General features: G+C 37.4%; 1 protein-coding gene across 3 annotated transcripts in view; it reads left to right on the top strand.

Moving 5' to 3' along the window:
* TAFA2 (TAFA chemokine like family member 2) overlaps positions 1-25,326 on the top strand; it is a 550,698-nt gene that overhangs the window by 494,824 nt on the left and 30,548 nt on the right. For all 3 annotated transcript variants that reach the window (XR_002325239.2, XR_002325240.2, XM_020990164.2), the window contains exons 4-5: positions 19,816-19,968; positions 21,062-21,186. Coding sequence is in view for 1 of the 3 variants with exons in the window: in XM_020990164.2 (XP_020845823.1) it covers positions 19,816-19,968; positions 21,062-21,186 (278 nt within the window). In the remaining 2 variants the exon portion in view is untranslated. The remainder of the gene's footprint in view (positions 1-19,815; positions 19,969-21,061; positions 21,187-25,326) is intronic.

Genomic DNA, 25,326 nt, shown 5'->3' with positions numbered 1-25,326 from the left:
TCACCCTAGGCAAGTCATTTAATCATTCCCAGCCTATTCCCTTTTTATGTGAAATGGGAATAATATTAGCACCTATTCCACAGTGTTGTTATGAGCATTGAATGAAATAATACATCTCAAATGCATTACAAAACTAAAATAAAGCACTTTATATCTGTTTATTATTATTGTAATTTATTATGTTGTTTTTTGTTATTGTTTCAAAGTTGATCAGTGCTAAATTTAGGCCAAATTGAAGGAAATTACTATTTTTAAAGTATATTTCTCTGCTTTTGACTCTCCAGATTCACTTCCATGTTTTGGGTGGCATTTCACTGCTGACTATCTATCTCTCTGTACCGTTGGCCCCTTTTTCCATTGCTGAGTTCCTCCCTGAATTTCCATTTTGGGGAAGGGCCTGGGCTGGCCATCCTTCGTTCCTCTTAGGCTGTGCTTCTGATCACATGGCCCTTACCACCATGCCTCAGCCTCCTTCTTCCTTTAGAACTTCTCTCAATGCCTGGAATACTCTGTGTTCCTTTTGGCCCCCTTTCCCCATTGTTGAGTTACTCTCAGGGCCTCCACCATCTGCCTGGGTGGGTATCTCCCCCAACCCTAATTTTTGACTCCTTTTCTGTATTATCTTCTCTTATAAGAAGTTCCTTCTGGACAAAAACTATCTCTTTTTGCTTCTATTTACATCCACGATGCTTAGCGCAGTGTGTGACACTTGGGAAGTGCTTAATAAACACTCATTGCCTGCTGACTGCCCACCATACTCACCTCAGGACGTAACTGGGACAACTAGCTGGATTTATAGATGTTAACTCTGCTGTGACAGACACAATGTGGTGTAGTGGAAAGAGTGGGAAACAAGAGCTTAATTCAAATCCTGGCTTTGACACTTACTAGCTGTGCAGCCATAGGCATTATTTCAGTTAGCTATCTGTTAGAGATGTGTTGCTCAACTCCAGGCACCTCCTCCCAGAGGTCTTTCATGATTGCATCATTGTTGGTCCCCTGCTTACATAACTTTGGATTTATTTTGTGTGTATTTTTATTTACTTATTTATGAATATGTTATAATACCATCTCCTTGAAGGACCCCAGCTCTTTTGTATTTGTATCCATAGAGTCTTAACACCATGTCTGATGGATGATTGATGGTGATTGATGGATGCTTGGTGATTGATTGATCAATTGATTTCTTTCAGTGTGGGAAAATCCCATACTGACAAACTCACCCGTATTTTGACTATTCATCTGACCATGTGCCTATTTATTTTAAACTAAGGTACTATGGCAAAAGTAGTAGCAATTGTGGATTTCAGATTTCTTCAAAACTTCAGCACTTCAGATGAATTGTGACTTGATTATTTTGAGCTCTGACACAGAAATCCCATTGTTGATGCTTTGAGCAACCACGAGTTTGGAGGAACAGCAACAACCAGGGATCCTTACCTGATGACCGGTTTTCTGGGTGACAAATCTCTCCAAACTTAGCTGGTCTGGTCCACAGGTAACAGACCCAAAGTCTCTCACTGGGCTTGTATACTTGAAGTCTTTCTGCCTCGGTTAGGCTAACTTGACAGGCTGAGTTTTCTACTGGAACAAACCTTTAAATGAGTCAGTTAACTAGCATTTATTAAGAGCCCATTATGTATTAGGCATTGTGCTAAGCACTGAGAATACAAAAAAAGGCAAAAAAATAAAACAACCCACCCGCCCCAAAAAAAACACTCCCTGGTGTCAAAGGGCTTACCATTTAACTGAGAAGCTTACAGTTTAGAAAAACACTGTATGTCATCAGAATAAAACATTAATGGAGTAAGATGTTATCATTTTAAATTCCATTTTATTTTTCTCTGATTACACATTAAAACAGGTTTTTTTTACATTTCAATTTTTGAGTTCCAAATTCTATCTCTCTTCCCTCCCTGAGATAGTAAGGAATCAGATATAGGTTATACATATGCAATAATATATAACATTTCCATATTAGTCATTTTGTTTAAACAAAAAGAATGAAAGAAAGAAAGTTAAAAAGTACCATGCTTCAGTCTGTATTCAAACAATACCAGTTCTTTCTCTGGAGGTGGATAGAATGCTTCATCATTAGTCCTTTAGGATTGTCTTGGATCATTGAATGCTAAGTCATTTACAATTCTTTGTTGTACAATATTGTATACCATGTTCATCTTAATAACACTTTAAAAAACTGTAATGTTCACCTTAAGCCCAAATTTCCCTGGTTGTAATTTAGGTAACTTTCAAATATGTATCAACCCTTTATGTTCTGGTGACCATAACACACTGGTGACATAAACAAATTAATCTACTTTCTAATACATAAAATCAATTTAGGCATTAGAAGGGCAATCTGGCCCCTTTGGAATTGAATAAAATACTGGAACATGCTCACTAGCATGTTGATTTCTTGTGTTATACTTGATTCCTTTGCAACAATATCCAAATCTCAGAGTTTTGAAGAATAAAAATAAAGGCATTAATCTATTCAAAAGAACTTGAGTGTGCATTTTTAGGCAGACCTTTCCTTTGTTGGATCAACAAGGCTTGATGAACTTTAAATGGTTGCCTTGGAAATTCAGAACAGCATTTTAGTCTCATTCTTGCTTGTTAGAATTTTATTTTGCTGCATCTTAGGGAAATTTTATTTCTCTCTTGTTTCCAATTTCCATATATTCTCTCATTTCTGAATGTTCCCCACCCCCATTTCTCCTGCTAATTCTTACCAATTTCCCAGTGAGTGTTTTTCACTTATGGCTTTGAGAAGCAATTTAGGTATGTGTGAGGCGTTCATTCTCTCTTCTGTCTAAGACCAAATTGGGCCTTCTCACTGCAGCATTGGGAATAAGGGCTCCTTGGGTCTGAGGGGTTTAACAGTGAGATGTCCTCTGTTTCTCTTACTCATTTCATTTTCTTCATTTGGCAGCAAATGCTTCTCCAATTTAGTAATTATGCAGCAAACCTGAATCCACACTTGTATTTATGTACAAGACATACATGGTTATAGATAAATATATATAAATATAGCCCGATAAATATGGCTATAGATAAATAATAATTTATAATGTAACATAATTTATAACACTTTAGAATTTGCTAAGCACTATATATAAACACATGTATGTATATACATAAATACACATATATGCATATCATTTAATTTTGTTCTCACGACAACTCTGATAGCTGCTATTATTATCACCATTTTAAAGATGAGGTAACTGAGGTGGTTAGGTAATAAGCATTTACTAAATACCTCCTAGGAACTGGGCACACGGTGCCACTGGGGTTACAAAAAGAGGCAAAAAACAGACTCAACGAGATCACAGTCTGATGAGGCAGGCAACAGGTAAACAAATATGTACAAATAAGCTACATAAAGGATAAATAGGAAATAATTAATGGAGGGAAGAAGCATTGGGAAAGATTTCCTGTAGAAGGTGAGTTTTTAGTTGAGTTTTGAAGGAAACCACAGAAGCTAGGAGGTAGAGATGAGGAGGGAGACCATCCCAGATATGAGAGACCAGCAGAAAAAATACTCAGAGACAAAAGATGGAGGGTTTGGTTTTTGGGACATCAAGGAGGCTAGTAGTATCACTGGATGGAAGAATAAGTGTGGGAAGGTATAATGTGTAACAACAGTAGGAAGAACGGAGGGGACTAGGTTATGAAGGGCTTTGAAAACTGAGGATTTTGTAGTTGATCCAGAGGCAATAGGGAGCCACTGAAGTTTATTGAGTAGGGAGATGACGTGTTGGACCTGTGCCACCTTAGTGCCAGGACTGTGGATTATAGTGGGGAGATACTTGAAGCAAGCACACTTAATAGCAGACTATTAAAATAATCCAGGAATGAGGAGATAAGATTCTATACCAGGTGTTGGCCCTATCAGAGAAGAGGATGGGACCTATTTGAGAGATGTCGCAAAGGGGAAATCTTCAGGCCTTGGCCACAGATTGGATATTGGAGGCAAGAGCTAGTGAAGAGTCGGTTGGAAGTCTGAGGGACTAGGAGAATGGTGTTGCCCTCTACAGTAATAGGGAAACTTGGAGGGTTCAAGAGGAGAGATGATGAATTCCATTTTGGATATGTTGAGTCTAAGACGCTTATTGGATGTCCAATTCAAGATATCTGAAAAGGAGATAGAGAAGTGAGACTGGTGCTTCAGCAAAGAGATCAAAGAAGGATAGATAGGTTTGAGATAATTCTAAATCCATGAGAGCTGATGAGATTGCCCAGTGAAATAGTGCAGAAGGAGAAGAGAAGAGGGCCCAGTACAGAACCCTGGAGGGGACGTGGATCTGGATGAGGCTCCATAAAAAGAAATTGAGGAATGTTCTGATAAGCGATAGGCAGACAAGAGTTGTGTTGAGAGTTAAGTTAAGCCCAGAATCACACAGCTAAGTAAGTGTTTAAGGTGGGATTCAAGCTCACTTCTTCCTGACTCCAAATCCATTACTCTAGCCACTAGGCTATCTAACTGCCTGGCTTATTAAAGATTGCCCTGCATAGCAAACCAAGGCCCCAGGAGAGCTGGAGAAAAGAACAGGATGCTTTAGTCTTCCAAGTCCATGTCTGAATGGAAGGGGTTTTATGACAGTTCCAAATATGGCTTCTGTTGAGGAATGATCTCAACTCTGATGTGTGTTAGAGATTTTCTCCCCTTCTCAGGGGTTCTAGGATGGTGAGTGGTGGAAGCAATGTGTTATTTTCTCCTACTTCCAGATTTATCTTATAATCATGTATATATGTGTTTATGCTTGCATATATTCTATAGCAAGCAGTATTCACTCATTTATATTCTAGGAGTTTAGAAGTTGCAGTGTATATAGAACAGGGTCTGGTAAGGGGGAGTAGGGAGGGAAGAGACATTTAAACGCTTCATATGTACCTTGCACTATGGTTTTAGTTACAAAATTCTAAGAAGCAGAATCATATCCTTATGCCTCTGAAAGGGATGTAGATCTTCAAAGACCAAATTTGGAAAGTACAACAGAGATTAAAGGTCCATTGGCCTTGGGTTAAGTGACTAGCCCAGGGTCACATAACTAGTAATTGTCTGAAGCCAAATTTGAACTTAAGTCTTCCTGACTCCAGGCCCAGAGCTCTATCCATTGTACCATGTAGCAGTTAGGAAGACCTGAATTCAAATGCAGCCTCAGATACTTCCTACCTTTTTGATTCTGGGTAAGTTCTTAATCTCTGTGTGCCTCGGTTTCTTCAACTGTAGCCTGTGGATAATAATACCATTTACCCTCAGAGGGTTGTTGTGAGGAACAAATGACAAAATATTTGTAATGTGCTTATCACAGTCCCAGGGGCACAGAAGGTGCTTAATAAATGTTTGTTGCCTCCCAACTCCCCTTTACCAGACCCTGTCCTAGAGAAAATAGGAATTTGGTAGTTATTTTTAAATATTCCTCACCCATTCTCATCTTATCAGTTATATCAGACAAAAATCTCATCCCTTCTTGATTTTCCTTTTGCCTTGAACATAGCAATAAAAAATCTTTTAAAATAATCATTAGCATTTTTTAAATCTATGGCTTTTATTGGCCTAACCACCAAGTAGTGCTAGTAAGGAGGCAGGCCTAGCTATCAATCACCTCAGCCTGGGGCCATATTTGAGCATGCCAGGGGAATTCATTCCCTTAGCATGAGGAAGGCTGCCTGGCAACTCACTCTCCTTTGGGGACATGGCTTTTGTATCAGATCCAGCCCATGATACCTTCTAGGGAAAGGAAAAATGACTGTTCCTCCTTCCTTGGTCCCAGAGTGAAGTTATACTAGCTGGTAATACCCCTAAAGGGAATCATTTGAGAGTATACTTGATCTCACGTTATTTAAAACTTGTTTCTCCCTCTCTTTTTGATTCTGGGTTTTTAAGGCCTCCATCCGCTCTACCCCCAAACCTTAGCTCAGCAGGACTAAATATCTCTCTTGAAAGAGAATCTATTTCCTACCTGCACTCTAAATACAATACACAGTTTAGGATTTCTGTTTGCCCAACTGGATTGTATCCTATGATAAAACCTTAAACATAAAAGTAAATATTTAGGGGAAAGAACAATACTTCCATATCCCCAGCTGCTCTTTTCAAATAGCCTGAGGCTGAACAGGAAACTAAAGTGAGTAAATAACACAGAGTATGTGCATCTCTTCCCTTAAATAGATGGAAGGGATGGGAAGAATGAGGCACTGCCTTCCTCTTGAATCACATTTGCTCTTCCCTGTTCAGACTTAATCCATTCAAAATTCTCCCCCAGGTTGCCCATTGCTACCCACTCAGGAATCATCGCTTCCTTCATGCTATGATTGACTAGCAATTCATGATGGCGCCAATCCTCTATTTCTCTTCTGCTACTTACTTGTGTAGGCTTCCTGTTTCTCCTTCCCCCAAACTGAGCACACAATAGGCAATAATATTGAATGAATGCATGCATGTATGAATGAATGAACACATTCCTCTCCCTTCATGTTCTGTGATGTTCAAGTGAATATCTCCTTTATGTACCCTCATTTTATGAATGTATGTCAATGTTCTATGGACAATTAGGTGAGTGTTGTTTTTCCATCCTATCTGACTCTTCATGATCTCATTTGGGGTTTTCTTGGCAAAGATACTAGAGTGGTTTGCCATTTCCTTCTCCAGCTCATTTTTGCTTTTTAAAGATGAGGGAACCATGGCAAAAAGGTTAAGTGACTTGCCCAGAGTCACACAACTAGTAAGTGTCTGAGGCTAGATTTGAACTCAGAAAGATAAGTCTTCTGGACTCCAAGCCCAGCACTCTATCAACTGTACTACCTAGCTGTTCAGGTGAGCATAAAGAGTTTATTCACAGGATTTGGCTTCTTGGATCTTAGTGTGGCACATAGGAATACAGGGCTGCACTCCAGGCCTGGAATTCCTTCCCCCACTGCAATTGATTCCTCTGGATGAGGTGCTCTATTACTCTCATAAGCTATAGCCTATCAAATTTCAGTAGTTCTTATTAGGCCATAACAATCACTTCAAGTTAAAATTTCTGGTTTGGTATGTTTACCAGTCATACAGGACTCAGAGGTATCATTTCTACTCATCATCATTCTGAGCATTGTTGGGAATTACTGAACACTTTATTGACTTTCTTCTTCCTACCTGCTGCCCTCTGTGTTATCTGGTTTAGCAACTGGATCTGGTCACATTTATCCCTCTCATCCTGTGTAGTTTAAAGTCTCTTAATCAGATCGGCCAGTCTCCTGCCAAATGCATTCTTCCTTTCAATAGTTAATCATACTCCATTCCTGGTCCAGAACCTTGATTCTTACATTCTATGTCATGACCCAAGAAGGCAAATCCTGTGAACAAATCCTCTTTACTCTGCTATGCTACCCTCTTGTGTCACCCACAGTGCACTGAACTGTTCTGATAGAATCATAGTATTTATAGTTGGAAAGGACAGCAAAGATCATCTAACCCAATTTCCTCATAGTATAGGTTAGGAAACTGAGGCCCAGGGGATTTAATTGACTTTAGCAAGTGCACAAAGGTAAGAAACAAGTCCATAATTTGAACCTTGTTTCTCTGACTTCAGATTTCATTCTCTTTTCATTATACTGTGGTGTGTTCCCTGTGCTTTCCTATTTGGATGGCCCAAATATCTTCTTCTTAATGACAAGGAATCTTATGAAGGGGGTCCCCTACTGTTCTGGGACTTCATGTATTTAACACAGCATGATTCTCAAAAACCTCTGAAGGGCCATGTCATCTACAAGGAATCTGTTTTCTGTAAAGCCCCTTTCAGCTCTGAATTAATCTATAAACATTTATTAAGCACAAGATTTGATATGCAAATTAGTATTAGATTGACCTCTACTCTGGTCTACAATTATCCTTGGCTTCCCTCCCACCTCGGTGGGGCCTCTCAATTGCCCTATTCTTACTTAAAACATTCTCTTACCTGGGCAGTTAAGCAGGATTGACAAATAAAATTTATCTACCCATCTCTAAATTAACTGTTGGTAAATGCCTTGAAATGTAACATTAAATTATGGAAACATCTAAAGGGCATACTTTGTTTTCTTTAAAGGAATGGATCTCTCTAAAAAATGAGCATGAGGATAGAGACCATATGCAAGTTCTTTGGGGATCCTTGGTTGTTTTGCTTTGAAGTTTTACACACTGTTTACTTAAAGAACTAAAATGAGTTATGCTTGTACCTGCAAAGTGACACAGATTCAAAGAATAGGTATATTTAGCCTACAGAGGAAACTCAGGGGGTCATGATAACTATTCCCAAGTACCTTAGGGCTGATTTCTGGAAGAGGAGTTATACTTTCTCTGTTTGGCCCCAGAGGGCAGAACTCATAGCAATAAATAGGTGAAAGTTGCAAAGAAGCAAATTAAGAAACTCTTCCTAACAATCAGAGTTATCCGGAAGTGGATAGCTGACTCTGGAATTAGTGGGCTCTTTCTCTCTGGTGGTACTCACGTGTGGACTGGATGACCACTTTTGGAGAATCATGTTTTGGAGAATTTTTTTTAAGGCATAGTGAGGTCTTTTTCAACTCAGAAATTCTGTCACTTTGTAATGGACCTTTTTCACAATCCCCTTCCTGAGATTTTGTTTTCCTATTTATTGGGTCCATAGACACACACATTATGGCACTGGGGTGAAATGAAGCAAATTCTGTGACAGTGAAAGACAGTATAGAACAGATGATTTCATTCGTGCTTATTTTATTTGTGCTAGGACTGGCTGCTGTCAAGGTGTTAATTTTGTTATCACAAACTCAAAACAAATACATATACATGCACATATATATATATACATATATGCACTAATACATGTATATGTGTATACATATATGTGTGTGTATATATACACATATATACACATACATACATATATGTATATATATATACATATATATACATATACATATACATACATACATATATATGTAATGTTTATGTGTGTGTGTGTGTGTGTGTGTGTATTTCCACAACTGTGGAATTCAATCCTATTCAGATATTTCCCATTTTACAAAGTAGTATTACAGGATCATGAAATCTGAAAACTGGAAGGGACCTAATTGACCAGTTAGTCCAATCCCTACTGGAAAAGGATCCCTACTATAAAATACCTGAGAAATGATCATGCAGACTCTGTTGGAATACCTCCTTCTTCTTCTAGATAATAACCTTTTAACGTTTAAAGGCAGCTCTCATGAGATCCCTGAGTCCTTTTTAGACTAAACATCCCTAATTCCTTCAGCTGCTCCATATGTAACATGGCTGTAAGGCTACTCCCTATCCTTTGTACCCTTCTTGGAGCCTCTCTCCAGCTTATCAAAACATCTTTCAACCATGGTGCCCAGAACTGAAAATAGCCAAATGAAGTCTGACAAGGACAGAGTACAGTGGGTCTATTTGCTTCTTATTCCTGGAAAAGATGAGTTGTGTATAAGATGAATAGTTGTTTTAGGGGATTTCACTAGAATAAAGCAGAGACTTTGATATCAATGGATATGATTTGAATACTGATTTTGCTATATGTGTTAATCACTTAACCTTTCCAGCCCTCAGTTTCATATAAAATCAGGATTATACAAATTATGTGGTCCCTTCCAGCTTTGTGTCTATGACCCTGTGATCCCATTGATTTGTGTTACAATTTGAGACATGGATTATATTAATTTTTGTTAATCTTTAATTGATAATGGCATAAGGCTTCAGGTTCTATTTCTCTGCTGCTGTCCAAGTCATTAATGTTCTGTAAACAAACATTTGAAGGAATTAAGTTCACTTTTACTTAAAATAACCCTATAATGTATCCTTTTATAAAGGATGGTATATTAGAACTTAGAAATCATCTAATTTAAAATTTTACAGATGGGAAGCGAATTGACAGGATTACAAAGGTAGTAAGTCACATGTTTTGAATCCAGCTAATCTAGTGATTTGAACCTAGGTCTTCCAGTTCTGAATCCAATGCTCTTTCCCCTAAATCACACGCCCTCTCATCTCCCATCACAGGGCCTCTCATTTGTTGGCTTATTGATATATTGACAACTTAAGATTTTTAAGTGTATGTAAATTTCTTTTGGTCCGTTTCTGAGAACTTATGGAAAACTCTTTCTGTTTCAATTTACATTTCATTCTTCCAGTGGTAATGCATATCCACTAAACAACAAAATAGGCGATGTTGGGCCACTTATCTCTATTTCTGCTGAAATGGTTGGGTCTTTGGTTGGTCTGACCAAGGGTCTAGACTTTCAGTTGTCAGTTTGTGCTCCAAGCTGATTCATTCATTTTGTTGGATGGGCAATCTAGATCAGGGGTTCTTAACCTGGGGTTTACAGTCAGTGAACTTGAATGGGAAAAAAAAAACCACTTTATTTCAATATAATTGGTTTGCTTTGTAATCCTGTGCATTTTATGCATTAAAAATTATTTTGTGGTGTCCATGGTCTTCACCAGACTGCTAAAGGGGGTCCATGACACACAAAACAGAGTATTCTTTTCCCTATTCTTTCTTACCATCCACAAAGCAGCAGAAGGAAGTCTTAGATATAAAATACCCAAGCTAAGTTCTTATCTCCTAGACTTTGAAGCTATGTGAGCTAGGCAAGTGGCAATCTTTTGGGAGATCTTTCAGTTCCTTCAACTGGAAAATGGGGATATTGTTATTTGAATTTACCTTGTAGGGTTATTATGAACTAAGCACTCCAAATTTCAATTACCTCAATCCTTTAATGGAGCTTCAACCTCATTGATGTGGAGAACTCTCCACAGGGATACAGATTGCAATTTATCTGTATCTTTTCATCCCATACAACCTTGACCGATGTCTTCTTGAAAACTTTCCGTAAAGGATTTACCCCACATGCCTTTTCTGTAGTTTATTGAAAATTTAATTAATACCAGTATAGTTCTTAGACTGTCCATCTCATGGGGCTGACTCATAGAATTAGGGTTAGAAAAGAAACCTCAAAGGTCATATAGTCCCCTTCACTTTCCATATGAGGAAAGTGTAGCCAGGGGGAATTAAGTGACATGCCCAAGATCACAGGGGGTGACACAGCTCTTTGTTGCTCACTCTTGCTATATAATCAGGCGAGCTTCTTTTCCGGTTATGTATGTCCTTGATGACGTCTTTCATGCCACATCTCTGGGTAGGTCATCCTTGCTAATATGCTGCAGCCTATTTTAACCTAATATGTATTTTTCCACTTTTAAACTTATTTTTTCAATTAATGAGTACTATGAGTATTAATGAGTATCTTCCCTCCCATAGGAGGGGGAAAGGAAAACAAAGTACCATCTGTAATCCCATTCCCTTTTTGGTTATTTATTATAATTTACTTCAAATTACACTGACCATATAAATGAATAATCACTTCCTTGTAATATGATTATTTGTGTATATGGCATCTCCTCTTCAAGCTTGTTTATACTTCCTGTTAAAATGAACAGGTGGTAACTTAATAAGCAATGGAGAATGTAATCTATTACTTTAATGATACCTTTGGACACTTCAGATTTTGCAATATTTCTTGACTTGATTTATAGATGTATTTTTGTGGACATTCTGTTTAGTAAAAGATTCATGTTTTTGTCAAGGTTGGTACTTTCTTTTCTGATGTAAGACCAACCTCCTCCATATCTTAGTAATCAATATCCATGAGTTGCTGTAGCCAAAGAATATTCATCATCTGTTGGCCAACCTTCTGGTGAGGAGCTTCTTTGTATTGTTTAAACTGGTTTTCTAGAGACAAATCCCATACCCCTTACTATAACAAGATTAGAGTGTATGACCTATCAGAATTTATATTTTACTGGGTTCTCTTTAAGAACTTCAGGTTGCTTCTATGTTTTTATTGGTCACTATCTTCTACTTAGGTGGAATGTTAAATTCTATTTTTTCTTGGGGTGGGGTATAACTATGTTTTCACTAGCATTGGGAATATCCAGTATGAAATCTTCTTCTATGGCTACAGGTCTGCAAACCAGTCTAACTTAGACTTAGTTTTATAGTTGTCTGGGAGCACAGAGTTGATAATTAAGCTGTTCATGATCACACAGCAAGGATGTATCAGATACAATCCTTGGACCCAATTTTTTCAGAGTCTAAAGTTAGTACCTATTTACTGTGTGATACTACTTCTTGTGAAGGTCTATACTATGTAGAAATAAAAGCAATCTCATCGTATTATATCATATTAGACATTACTGAGTCCATATTAGATTGACCTAGCCTATCTAAAATGGACATATTAGAGATATAGATTAACTATTAAGTCCTTCCAGCATTAAATATTTAGTTCCATCAGCCTCTTGACCTATAAGTGTTCAGGGGTTGCATATGCTAATATTTACTCATTTTAGAAAAATCTTTTATCTGTTGAGCACGGCTATTCACTTTTTGCAAGTATAACATGTTGTATTTATTTGAGCCTTAGTAATTTTTAGAAGGATAGATTTTAAGACTTGGAAGAGATCTAAGATCATCCAGTCCAACCTCTTTATTTTACAGTTGGTCAACTTCACATAACCTGGGGGAGGTCTGGAATTAGAATTTGTGTCCCTATCTTCCAGGTCATTGCTCTTTAATACTTTATGCTTCTTCCTTTAACAAACTCCAGTTCTCAAAATTTCTTCCAAGGACCATAAAAAGATGTACATTTTATAGCACACAATTAGCCAAAATGCCCATAGTATTTTCTGTGCCACTGAGTTGAGCAGAAATCTCCTTTGTCATTGAAATTTGTTGTAAATTTTATTAGTCCTGTCTTACTAAGTACAGTACAGTGAACATAATTTACTATTTCTCCAATGAATTGAGGATTTTAAGCACTTCTGGGTGATTATTCTGAACATCAATTCTCACTATACAGTATTGTGGACGTATTTGTCAAAAGGGCAGGGAATCATACTTGATGTGTCTTGTGCCCAAGGTAATAATAATAATAATAATAATAGCTAACATTTATATAGCATTCACTATGTGCCAGGCACTATGCTAAGAGCTTTACAATTATTATCTCGTTTGATCCTCTCAACAAATCCTGGAGGTGGGTATTACTGGTATCTCCATTTTATAGATAAAGAAACTGAGAAAATATAAGTTAAGTGACTTGCCCAGGGTCACAGAGCTAGTAAGTATCTGAGGTCAAATTTGAACTCAGATCTTCCTAACTTGAGGCACAGAGTTCTATCCACTGTGCCATATAGCTGCCCATTTAATAGGTTTTTTTCCTTTAAATCCCTAGCATAAGTGGGCTTTTTTCCTCTTTTACCTAAAAGTATAATGCAAATAAGTCCCAGTTGAGAGTTTCAGTTAATTTTTTCCAGTAAAAATAGTGGGATGTTAAAGGATTATTGTCACCCATTCTTTAGTGATGTAGTCTTTTTATTCCTTGGGGTTCCATGTTTCTCTGTGAAAATATCAACATGGTTTAAGTAGTTGTCTTTGGAAGACTGACATTGACTTTTGGTTATTTTTGTCCCTATTTTGGCTTCATACATCACTCTATCCTTAAGAGACATAAACAACCATTTTATTTAATTAGATAGTGTTTGTATAAAAGCCTAAAATTTTCTCTTTTTGATGAACAAAAATGAGAAATTAGCTGCTTAAAGTTTTGGTTTCAGCACTTTCCCACCCCACCCCTCTTCAAAATGATTCACAGCCACCTAAATCCACTAACTAGCTTGCATTTCAGATGCCTATTGGTGCATGGAGGTGAAGCTTTATTTTTCCTTGGAAGGTATAATCCAGAGTCTCCAGAGAGCTAGTCAAGCTGGGTAAAACTATTAAATAGAAGTGTATGGAGACAAACAAAATTTCTGAATCAATGAGACAAATCAGAATACAAATCAGAACAGAAATTGAATAGAGAGGAAACTGAGTAGGAACAAATTCACAATCCAATGTTAAATTTACTCTCCAACACAGCTCAGCTGTCAAATCTCATTTCTTTTTACTTGCATATCATGTCAACACAATTAAGTGTGTATCTTTTAAACTGTAAAATGGACATAACTTTTTTTTTCGAACAGCTGCACATAGCATGCATAATATTATAAACATCTTGCATATTCATTGTATATTTTAGGATCATGGAATCATAGACTGTTTGAGATATAAGATTCCTTAGAGATATTCTAGTCAGAGAGATCATAGTTATAGTGAAAGCTTCCAAGAATAGTGTTGTTAGGCTGAGAGATTTGTGTTTGTTTACAAGGCACTGTGGAGCTACTGAAACTTCTGAGTAGGGGGAGTTTCAGGGCTAGGCTTTTACCTTAGGATGACTAGTTTGGCAGCTGTTTGAAGAACTGAGTGGAGAGGGGAGAGACTGGAAACTGAAAAGTTGACTAGAAAAATATTACAGTAATGCAGGTGAGAAGTGATACAGTCTTGAACTAGGATGGTAGCTATGTAAGTGGAGAGGTGTTGGGTCTGAGAGATATATAAATAGAGTTTACTGGACTTGGCAACTGTTTGGATTTGAGGAATGAGGGAAAGGGAAGAATTAAGGATGATTTTGGGGGTAATTAACTTTGGTGCATGGGAGGAGGGGCTTATATTCAATAGCAAAAATACATTTAGAGGAAGGATGAGTTTGGGGAGGGCAAATAAATTTTGGTTTGCACATGTTGAGTTTGCCATGTTAATGAGACATTCACCTGGACTGGAAATAGGGCAGGAAATTCTACTTGGATATAGAGATTTGTGTAGATGCAATCATAAACTCATGGGAATGGATGAGGTTCCTAAGGAGTAAATAGAGTCAATGAAGGACCAGCGTAGCCCCTTGAACGTAGGAGGCCCATCTTTCTATATTGATTCCAGAAATCTCACATTATTTCTTTTTCTATATTTCCCCTAGAATCATAGATTTAGAGGTGGAAGGAGTAAAGATTTAGGCCTAGAAAGCACCTAAGCCAATCTGCTCATTTTATAGATTAGGAAACTGAAGTCCCAGAGAGAAGTGATTTGCCCAAGATCGAATAGAGTAGAGAATCAAATCCAGATCCTCTTAATTAAAATTCAGGGCTGTTTCTATTGTATACAGCTCTACATTCTAGGTAGCCAGACCTTCATTGTGCCTCTCAAACATGGCATCCATCTCATAGAGACACTTCCCACCTTGTCCCCCTTGCCTTGGATGAATTCTCTTTTTTCCTCTGCTGCTTTTTTAGTTTAGTGAACTCTTAATTTTCAAATTTTATTCTATTTGTTTTTCTTTGTACATGTTGAACTCTTTCTGCAATGGTCCCTCCACAGCCCAGTAGAATTTAAGCTCCCTGAAGTCAGGCCTGGTCTTTTATCCCTATCATCTAGCACAATGCCTTGCACGCAGTAGATCCTTAAGAATGCTTACTGAATTAAATTAATTGACTCTATATAACATAATATAGAAATATAGGACATTAGATTTTGAGTTATAAAAGGACTTAAAGGCCCCCAGTCTAACACCTTCATTTTGTAGATCAGGAAACTGAAGCTCAGAGGTTTGTGACTTACCTGTGGTCACAAAAATAGTACCAGGGACAGTATTTGAACCCAAGTTTTCCTGATTCGAAATCCAGTATCTTATCCACCAAAGGAGGTTGTCTTTACCATGATAATATTTAAATACTGTGCTAATGTAAATCTAGGACCTTTCATAGGATCATGGATTTTTGTACTGGTAATAAGTAGTGAAACATGGATTTGATTCCAGATCTAAAATAACACTATAAATATAAATAAATAAAATAAACGAAAAATAAAATAAAAATAATTAAATAAAATTTAAATATATAAAATATAAAATAGCACCCACCCTCCATTTTCCCCCTTTCCTTGTCCCAGATGGAGATGGAATATAGAGTCACAGATTTAGATCTGAGAGGGACCTAATAGGTCAGGCAGTTCAACTCTTTTATTTTACATATTAGGAAACTGAGGCCAAAGAGATTAAGAGGATTTGCCCAGGTAAGACAGGTTGTAAGTGTCAAGACCTGCCATTCCAGAATTCTTTCCTGTATTTTACATTGAAGTCTTTATATGAACAAACCTATTCAGCAGGCCTTTTTTTAAATGGGAAACTCCTTTAATATGAAATGAATATGAAAAAATAAAGAAAAACAAAATACATACCACAAAAGACATTGATTTGAAATAATTTTCCAGTGACATGTTTTTAGAACTTGCTGCCAGAACCAATTATATATCTTTCTGAAAATGTTTCATTTAAGAATTTAAAGTCCTGATTTAAGAGACAGCCAATTAAGGCCAGAACTCCATGCCACAGCACCAGTGCTGGGGAATTAATGCTATAATGTCAAAAAGGCAGCAGTTGTAGCTGGGTCAAATTTTGTATCCCTGGTTCATGGGAATTTAATAAAAAATGTCTGAGGTGTTTGTTTACATACACAGTCAAGAACACTTTACATTGTGATCCTGAATCTTTTGGAGGAAAACAAAAAACTTTTCAGTTTGGGAATTTTGACTTGAAGGAATTATTTATTCTTTTTCATTTAAATCTTCTCCAAGAGGCCTTACATTCCAATATGATGCTAACTGTTCATCTGTGAAGCCTATTTTGTTCATCTGGAAGGCCCTACTATTTGAATGGTTAATTCATCATATGCTGTGTCTCATATATATATGTATAAAGAAACTTTGGACTTCCTACCCTCATTAACATTTTAAAGCAAAACTACTGGAGTTAGTTTTAGCTTCCTATCTTCACTATTATATAAACAGTTACCATGTGCCAAGTGGTTTATATGTAGTAACAGCCTTTGTTTTAGGATTTCATTTGTCTTTATCCTCAGTCTGTGTAACATAAGGCATAGATTACTTTCCCCTGACTTCACCAAATTCCAAATTTACTAGACAAACTGAGGTGTCTTCTTCTTCTTCTTCTTCTTCTTCTTCTTCTTCTTCTTCTTCTTCTTCTTCTTCTGCTGCTGCTGCTTCTTCTGCTGCTGCTGCTGCTTCTGCTTCTGTTTCTGCTTCTTCAGTCATGGAAAGAAGCCCAGGCCCTGTGTATTCATTTCTCCATTTCTTTCTCATCCATGCTTCATGGAAGTTAATTTAGAAATGTAATAGGAAATACACCTGAAAAGAGTGAGGATAGAGTGAGATGGGATAATGACTGGGTAGCTGAGAGGTAGATCTCACATGAAGTGTCATTACTAGGGGTAAGAGTGGAGGAGGGGGCCAGAGAAAGTTTATTGGGACCCTTGGAATTTTCTCTGCTGCTGAAGGGATGGGTGGATGGTGAAGAAGGGATGGTGGGCAAGGGGTTTGAAATTGAGGATGAAAAAACGTGCTCCCAGACAAAGCTAACTTTGTGACTGTATAGAGAGTAGCCCATTTGGTCTGGAGCAGTCAGGAGAGAGGAAAATGCCCTCTACATTTTGGTGACTTAGGAAAAAGGCTTTGTCACTCAAACTTATTGCTCTAAGTTGATTATAGTATAATAACTACTGGTACTTATACAGCGCTTTAAGTTTTATAGATTTTATTACATATCCCTTGATCCTCACAACAACCTTGTGAGACAGGTGTTATTATTATCCCCATTTGACAGATGAGGAAACTGAAGCTAAGAGAAACTAAGTGACTTGTTGAGGATCATACAGCTAGCCAGCGTCGGAGGCAAGATTCAAAATCAGCTCTTCCTGACTCTGAGTCTTACTCAGGTCAAGGCACTGAGTCACATAGCTGCTTATATAAAATTTGAAAGCTGCCTTTCATATTACTTTGTAAGAAGTTAGTGGCATATTGAATTGTTCTAGTAAAGCTTGATTGGTTCCTTTGGAAACTGGATAGTGTATGCTATGATTGGTTTAGAAAGTGTTTTCCTCACAGAACCTTATGCAAATGCTATTGCTCCCATTTTCCCAGCTAAGAAATTGAGGCTCAGAGAGGTTACAGTGGCTTACACACAGCCACACAGCTAGTAAAATGTCAGGGATTTGCACCTAGGCCTTCTGACTCTAAGTGCTACTTCTACTTTAGTCTACCCAGGTGGAGCAGTGAATAGAGTGGCAGGCTTGGAGTCAGAAAGACTCTTCTTCCTGAATTCACATATGGCCTCAGATACTTACTGTGTGACCCTAGGCAAGTCATTTAACCTTGATTGCCTCAGTTTTCCTTATATGTAAAATGAGCTGGAGAAAGAAATGGCAAACCACTCCCAGTATCTTAGCAAAGAAAATTACAAATGGTGTCACAACTGAAATGACTGAACTGAATCTCTCTTAAATGTATGTATGTGTACATAAATGTGTATGTGTGCATAAGTGTGTGTATATATGAGCACTTGTGTTTGTGTGTGTGTGTGTGTGTATACAACTAAAGGTGGCAGGGGAATTTTACCTTCTACCTAGTCACTATATAATTTCCAGCAGCCAAGATTTTGGTTAATTTGAAATAATTATGCAACAACGTGACAACTTGGAATCCTGAAGCAAATTAAGGTTTTTAAAGCACTCTGCTGAAAGGTAGGTAGTACGTGTGATATTATCATAATCTCACAGATGGAGCACCTTAGGCCTGAAGTCATGATGTGACTTTAAAGTCAAATGGATGGCTGCCTGTCAATCAATAGTCAATAAACATTTATTAAGTGCCCACTATGTGGTAGTAAGCTTTGTGCTAAGTGCTGGAAATCAAGTATGAAAAAGACAGTCCCTGCCCTCAAAGAGCTTGCAATCTAATAGAGGAAAACAGCACTCAAAAGGAAGCTGAAAAGAGGGGATTGGGAAGTATCCAGCACAAGGGCATGATTAAGAAGTCAAAGAAGTTCAAAATGAGTGCAGCCGGGTGGGAAATGAGGAGATGTCTGAGGAGATGTGTGGATAGTGGTAGAAACCCCACCCTCCTCAAAAAAAAGTTCCTTTAGATAGATCTTTAAACATCTTTAACGCCTGTCATGTTTATGTTGGAACTCTCCACAAATGAAAAACTTAAAGTATTGCTGTGATTAAGCCTACTGCATTGGAAGGGGCAGATAGTAAGTGATTTCCTCTCTACTCTAGTGGTATATCCAATGGTGACTGTCCAGGGAGTGGTCACTAGTCTGTTTCCTTCTTGCATGAGTATGTGTGCAGAGAGATAGAGGTGGGAAGTTAGTACAAATGCAAAATGTACTTACGACCTTTTCTTTAAAGGTCATGGTATGGTAAAAAGTAAGTGAAATCTGCAGATTGGCCATTTGTTGGGTTTCCCATTGAATGGTTTATCTTGGAAAACAAAACAAAACAAAACAAACATTAAGCATTCAATTTCTTGAAGATACTGGAAGGTATTTATGGAACACTGTGTTTTCAGGAGTGTGTGTATGCATGTGTGTGCGTGTGTGAATCTGGCCTTTTCATTTCATGTCTTATTTCAGAGGAGAGTTACTTTGGGGAAGAAGTGCTGAAAAAAAAAGTAGAGCATTGAAGGAAAATAATATGTTGATTTTTGAGTTCAACAGAAAGGTGTGAAAAAAAGTTACTCAAGGTACTTATTATGCAAGTACATATATTTTTGATGGTCCCTTACAATGCTTCTATATTTCAGATTGCTCTAACTGTTCACTGGACTGTTTCCACTAATTCCTCTTGCTTCACCAAGTATTTACTGACAGAGATAGTACTATTACAGTTAGAAAAGAAATCAAATTTGCATTAGCAAGTTAGCATCATTGTGATTCTAGTTTCATGCATGACAGATTCTATATATAGAGCTATATTTAATGTATTTCTAATTAGCAGGGGGGAGACGTGCTAAGTTGCCTTGACGTGTCATCTGCCTTCTCTCTTTGTTTTTGTTTGCTCAGCTCACCATGTTAAAACTGGAACCTGTGAGGTGGTGGCGCTCCATAGATGTTGTAATAAGAACAAGATAGAAGAAAGGTCACAGACGGTCAAGTGTTCATGCTTCCCAGGGCAGGTGGCAGGCACCACTCGAGCTGCTCCTTCTTGTGTTGATGGTGCGATTTCTTCAATTGTTTCATTAAATCTCTCTCTCTCTCTCTCTCTCTCTTCTCTCTCTCTCTCTCTCTCTCTCTCTCTCTCTCTCTCTCTCTTTCTTTCCCTCCCTCCCCTCCCCCAAATCGATACCAAACATTCTGGTGATTTAAAATAATATTGGCCTGGAGTAGGGGGGTGGGGCAGAGAATTAGGACTAAGGGGGAAAAGAACCTCTATGCTCTGGGATGATTCTATAGGTAAGACTTAGAACAAGATCTTTTTTATTACTTCAGAAATCCAATCCTACAAATAGATGTGAAAGTCCTGATAGTCATTTCTGTTTCTTAGTGAATGATATTTAATTGACATTCTGATATATTTTGCTCAGCAGTACACATGCTCTTTATTTTGGTTGACATTTTATTGAAATCCAGGCAGGAAAGAATGTAAAAAAATGGGAAGGAAGCAATGAAATTAATGATTTGATATTACTTTACTAAAAATTAAATTCAAGAAATTCTTTTAAGAATTTAAATGAAAGTTCCTTCATTCTCAATAAATTTTACCTCATTGATTTTTTGGGAGACAAATCAACATCTTATCTAAGCAGAGGTCTTATATGATAACTGAATAAAACCTTCAATGTGATTGTTACTTTTAAATACAGAATTTTAACATAATATTATAAAGAATTTAAATGCCTGTCTGGGCATTTTTCAGATTATATGGTGCTGGATTTTGCCTATGGTATAATATTAATGTTATACCAGCTCAGAGCTTCAGTTCATTTGTGGGGAATTCTGTATTCATTCTAAAATGGAAATAGTGCTTCCTGTTAGTGTGTTTGATGTCTAGGAGATTGTAAACAGTGTCAAGAAATAAATTTGGTAAGCAAATCTGAGTATATCCAGGATCCCTTTGGCTAAAATCAAGAGACTTCTCTCAAAACCCAGAATATCCAGTAAGGAATGGAAATCATGCTTCTTTTCATCCCCTTCCCTTCCCTTACTCCCCATCCCTTACTCCCCATCCCTTGTAGTTTTGCTTCAATACCATAAGAAATAATCAACAGGGAAGAAAATAGTGACTTGATTTTTTTCCCCCTTCCTGAAGCTTCAATAGTGGAGCAGAAATGGTGGTGTCATATGCAGCCATGTCTTGAAGGAGAGGAATGTAAAGTTCTTCCGGATCGGAAAGGGTGGAGTTGTTCCTCGGGAAATAAAGTGAAGACGACGAGGGTAGGTACAAGCCTGGTCTTGGCACTTAATGTGGTACATAACTTGACTGATAAAATGGGAAGTATGTACAATCAAATCCAAGTGTCATTTTAGGTGTGTATTTTGCTTTAGAATTGTACTCATTAGTTGGTCCTGGATTTGTTAAATGCCCACTATTCCTTCAGAGGCAGTGATACAAGACAGGGCTAGTTAGAAGGGCCTGTCTTGGGTCTGGAAAGGCCTGGGATCAATCCTGCCTCTGACTTAGCCTAGCTGTGTGACCATGAACACTAAACCTCTTAGTGTTGCAGGAAATTCTATAGGATATGAAGTTGCAGACAAGTTGCTAATCTGCCTCAGTGGAAGGAGTTTCCGTATTGGGAGTTCCCTGTGCCAACAAAATCATTGGTCTGAACTAAAAAATAAAATCTCTTATCTCACGAGAGACTGATTAGAAACTGTCGGGAACTACCTGTTAATGTCCTGAAAGGGTAACCCAACCCCTTGTCCTTCCAAGGTAGATTAAATTGGGTAACAAAAATTTGTTCTGCCTATGTCAGTCCTTGAGATCTTAAAAACCAAGGCTCTTCCAGTTTTATGTGACTATATTGATTATCTGGATTGTCTAGTTAAAGTTTTCCCAATAATAAAGGTGATTAAATGCTGAAATAGATTCTTAAGGGAGGTTTGAGAATGTTGAGATCAGTAAAATGATAATAAATTCTCTTTGGATCACGATCTTTTTAAGCTTGTGCAAAGAAGCACCCATGACAAATAATGATTAATAATTAACCTAACCTCTTGATAGCAGACTTGAATTTCATGAACCTGAATGTGAAAACCCTGACAGTGTTGTGCATGGTGAGGGTTGAAAGAATTTGAATTCTGTTTCATCAAATCTGCTGATGAAAATTTTAATACCCAATGAGCCTCTAAAGCCTGGATTCTTAATCTTATTTTGTGTGTGCTGTGGACCCCTTTGGTGGTGAAGTCTATGGACCCCTTCCCAAAATAATATCTTTAAATACTTAAAGTATGTAGGATTACAAAGGAAACCAATTATATAGAAATAAAGATTTTTTTTCAAATTCAAGTGCACAGACCCCTTGAATTCTTTCTGTGAACCCCTTGAGTTCTGTGGAACCTGCATTAAAAAATCAAACAAACCTTGCATCAAAAGGTATACTTAGAGGTTGGGTAGAATTAGGCTCCTTGATAAGAGCCAAGTGATTAGGAAAATGTTATTAATTATTTTATTATATTTAATGAGAGGAAAAGAGGCAAATGAAACCCACACCAAAACAAAATCTCTACAACAACTGGAAGCTGGCAAAGTTGCAGTAGTTTTTTTGACAAAGGTAATGCCCTGACAAAGACTGGCTTGCCTTACTAGTTCCTAGCTAGACCTATGATTCCATCTCTCCTAATGATATATTATTGCATATGCTACCTAAAACTAGACTGAAGGGACCAACTAGCAAGTGTAATCAAATTAACATTTTGTCAAAGTAGTCTTGACTCTGTGACCTGTTGGCTAAAGGCCAACAAATCTTTCTAAAATTTGTGCAATGTCCCTCATCCATGGAAGCATGGTCAATTAACTAGAATAACTGTATTACCCAGTAAGGTAACACTGGTTACTTTAAAATATTCTGATAATGCTAGATTATTTTTATGATAAACTATATTAACAATATTGAAGTTTCTCATTCTCTCAATAGTTAAATCTTATTTCAAAAAGGCATATATACAAATTCACCCAACCTCTTCCATTAAGATTCAAAACCAAATCAAAAACAATTCTGTTATCTACCTTTGAATATTAAACCTTTGTTTACTTTGGCAGGTAAGAAGTAGGCTATTTCTGCAGAATGTTGATAATGAGATTAATTATAATTAGTTAGCATTACTTTTTCATTAAAAAGCACTAGGGATAATACAACTTTCCAAAGTGCCATTGATATAAAATAGATAGCTTCAAAAAGATCTTTAGATTTGTTCTAGAATTATTATAATTGTTTGACCTTAATTCTCATAGCAAATTGCCTTTGAAATGAGTCCATTGTTGCCAGTCTTTGAGTCTCAAAGGACATGTCCTGTCCCCATTTCTCAAAGAGTTGATAACTTAATGAAAGGAGATGCTTGAAAGATTGAGGGCATAGGTGCAGAGGGGCTCAGCCCACTTATTTCATTCTGACATGCCTAAGTCTCAGTCAGAGTTGATACTCTGAACACAGGCATGTTGGATGTAACTCATTATCTTTTCTCTTCTTTCAGCATTGCAATCTGCCCAGTCCTCTAACTTGAAAAAGAAAGAAAAGTCTCATTTATCATTAGGAAAAAGGAGATGAGAATGAAACATTATGCAAGTAAAATATGCTATTACCATTTTTTGTCATTCCTAAGACAAAGAAAGCAGTATTGATGGAGAGATGTGGTTATTTTATTTTGAAAGGAAACAGTGGTTAGGAAAGAAAGATATTCAATAATTACAGTTAGTCCATCAGTCAAAGTAAACTAGGCCAGGAAAATTTCTTTGGGACTAGTTGGGAGGAAGTGTTTTTTTCAGAAATGGAAGGGCATTGTTGGAAAAGGACAAAAATGGCACTTGACTCCATAGAACATGAGAACAATGTTAGATTATCCTCTGGGTATTTATTGTCGATATGATAGTACTATCAGGCAGAAATAGAATCTCAGTAGCATATTAGTGGCAACAATTTCACAAAGAAAAAAATCTTATCATTTTTATTGTCATCAGTTTCTTTCCCCTGTGCTTTTCCCATATAAGGTAGTTGTCCTAGTGGTGATGAGAAAGAGCAGGCAGATTTTATATGGCAGGGATCCAACCACCAATAAGAATGGCTGGAAGTTAAGCATAAAGTAGTAGAATAGCTGTTCTCAGCCAAAAAGCAGTTGTGTTTCTTGAGCACAAAAGGTAGGCCTTGTGAAATGATCTCTATTGGAAAAATGGCATGAGAAATGATTAAAATTTGGAATAATATATGCACACTCTGGACTATAATTGTACATCTCCAGTCTGGAACTTTCCAATGGGCCTAATGTTCAAGAAACACAGTTGGCCAAAAACAGGAGCAGCTGAGCTGAGTTGGCTCTTAGCAAAGGCCAGCAGTACCCTTCTGGTACTGAACATTTAGAGTATACGGAGATGGGCCATGCTGGTTGTGCTAATCATATCCTCTCTTGCGCTCTATTCTGGGCCCAAAAGAAAGCTTCTATTTCTCCCTGCCTCACTTTTCTATCTCTCTGTCTCTGCCTGCCTCTATCCTTCTGCCTCTCTCTCTCTGACTAGTCCCTTTCTTATCTCTCTCTCTCCTCTCTTACAGATCTCTCCTCTCCTCCTCCTCCTCCTCCTCCTCCTCCTCCTCCTCCTCCTCCTCCCTCCTCCTCCTCCTCCTCCTCCTCCTCCTCCTCCTCCTCCTCCTCCTCCTCCTCCTCCTCCTCCTCCTCCTCCTTCTTCTTCTCTTCTTCTTCTTTTCTTCTTCTCTTCTTCTTCTTCTTCTTCTTCTTCTTCTTCTTCTTCTTCTTCTTCTTCTTCTTCTTCTTCTTCTTCTTCTTCTCTCCCTCCGTCCCTCTCTGTCTCTCTTCCATTATGAAAACAAAAAGGCAAAAAAAATGTAAATTAAAAAAAAAACTTTGTGAGACATTTTTATTTTGGGTACATAGTCTCCCTAAGACAACTACTACTTTTTTTATAAGAAGAAAGAAAAAAATAATGAAAAGCTTTCTGGCTTCTCACATTCCGAGATAAATAATGAACTTTTCAAAGAGTCATTAATAAAATAATACTTTTTTAGTGGGAAAGAGCATATAATTATATGCTAATTATGTAATTTAAAAGTAGCAAGGGGAAAAGGTGCTGTAAAGCTTGTAAGCTTTGAGAGAATTATTTTTTTAATCATAACATTGTAAAGAATCATAAGAAAAATCAGGCCTAGAATCACATCTTTTAATGTTAAGATATATATATTTTCCTAGTGGAACATCTGATTGAAGAAGTCAAGACATAGTCTCCCTTTATAATTCAGTGTTTTTTTGTCATTTGAGAAGGACACTAAATTCCATGTTGGCTGTGCTCATTTAGGTTAATTCAATCTCTTTTAAATCTGAAGAAAGATACATGTGGCTCTTTCCTATACA

This window comes from Phascolarctos cinereus, unplaced genomic scaffold (genome assembly GCF_003287225.1).
Source record: "Phascolarctos cinereus isolate Bilbo 61053 unplaced genomic scaffold, phaCin_HiC Scaffold_1;HRSCAF=81, whole genome shotgun sequence".
In the NCBI taxonomy this organism is placed as follows: domain Eukaryota; kingdom Metazoa; phylum Chordata; class Mammalia; order Diprotodontia; family Phascolarctidae; genus Phascolarctos; species Phascolarctos cinereus.
This window is presented reverse-complemented; position numbering and strand designations above follow the sequence as displayed.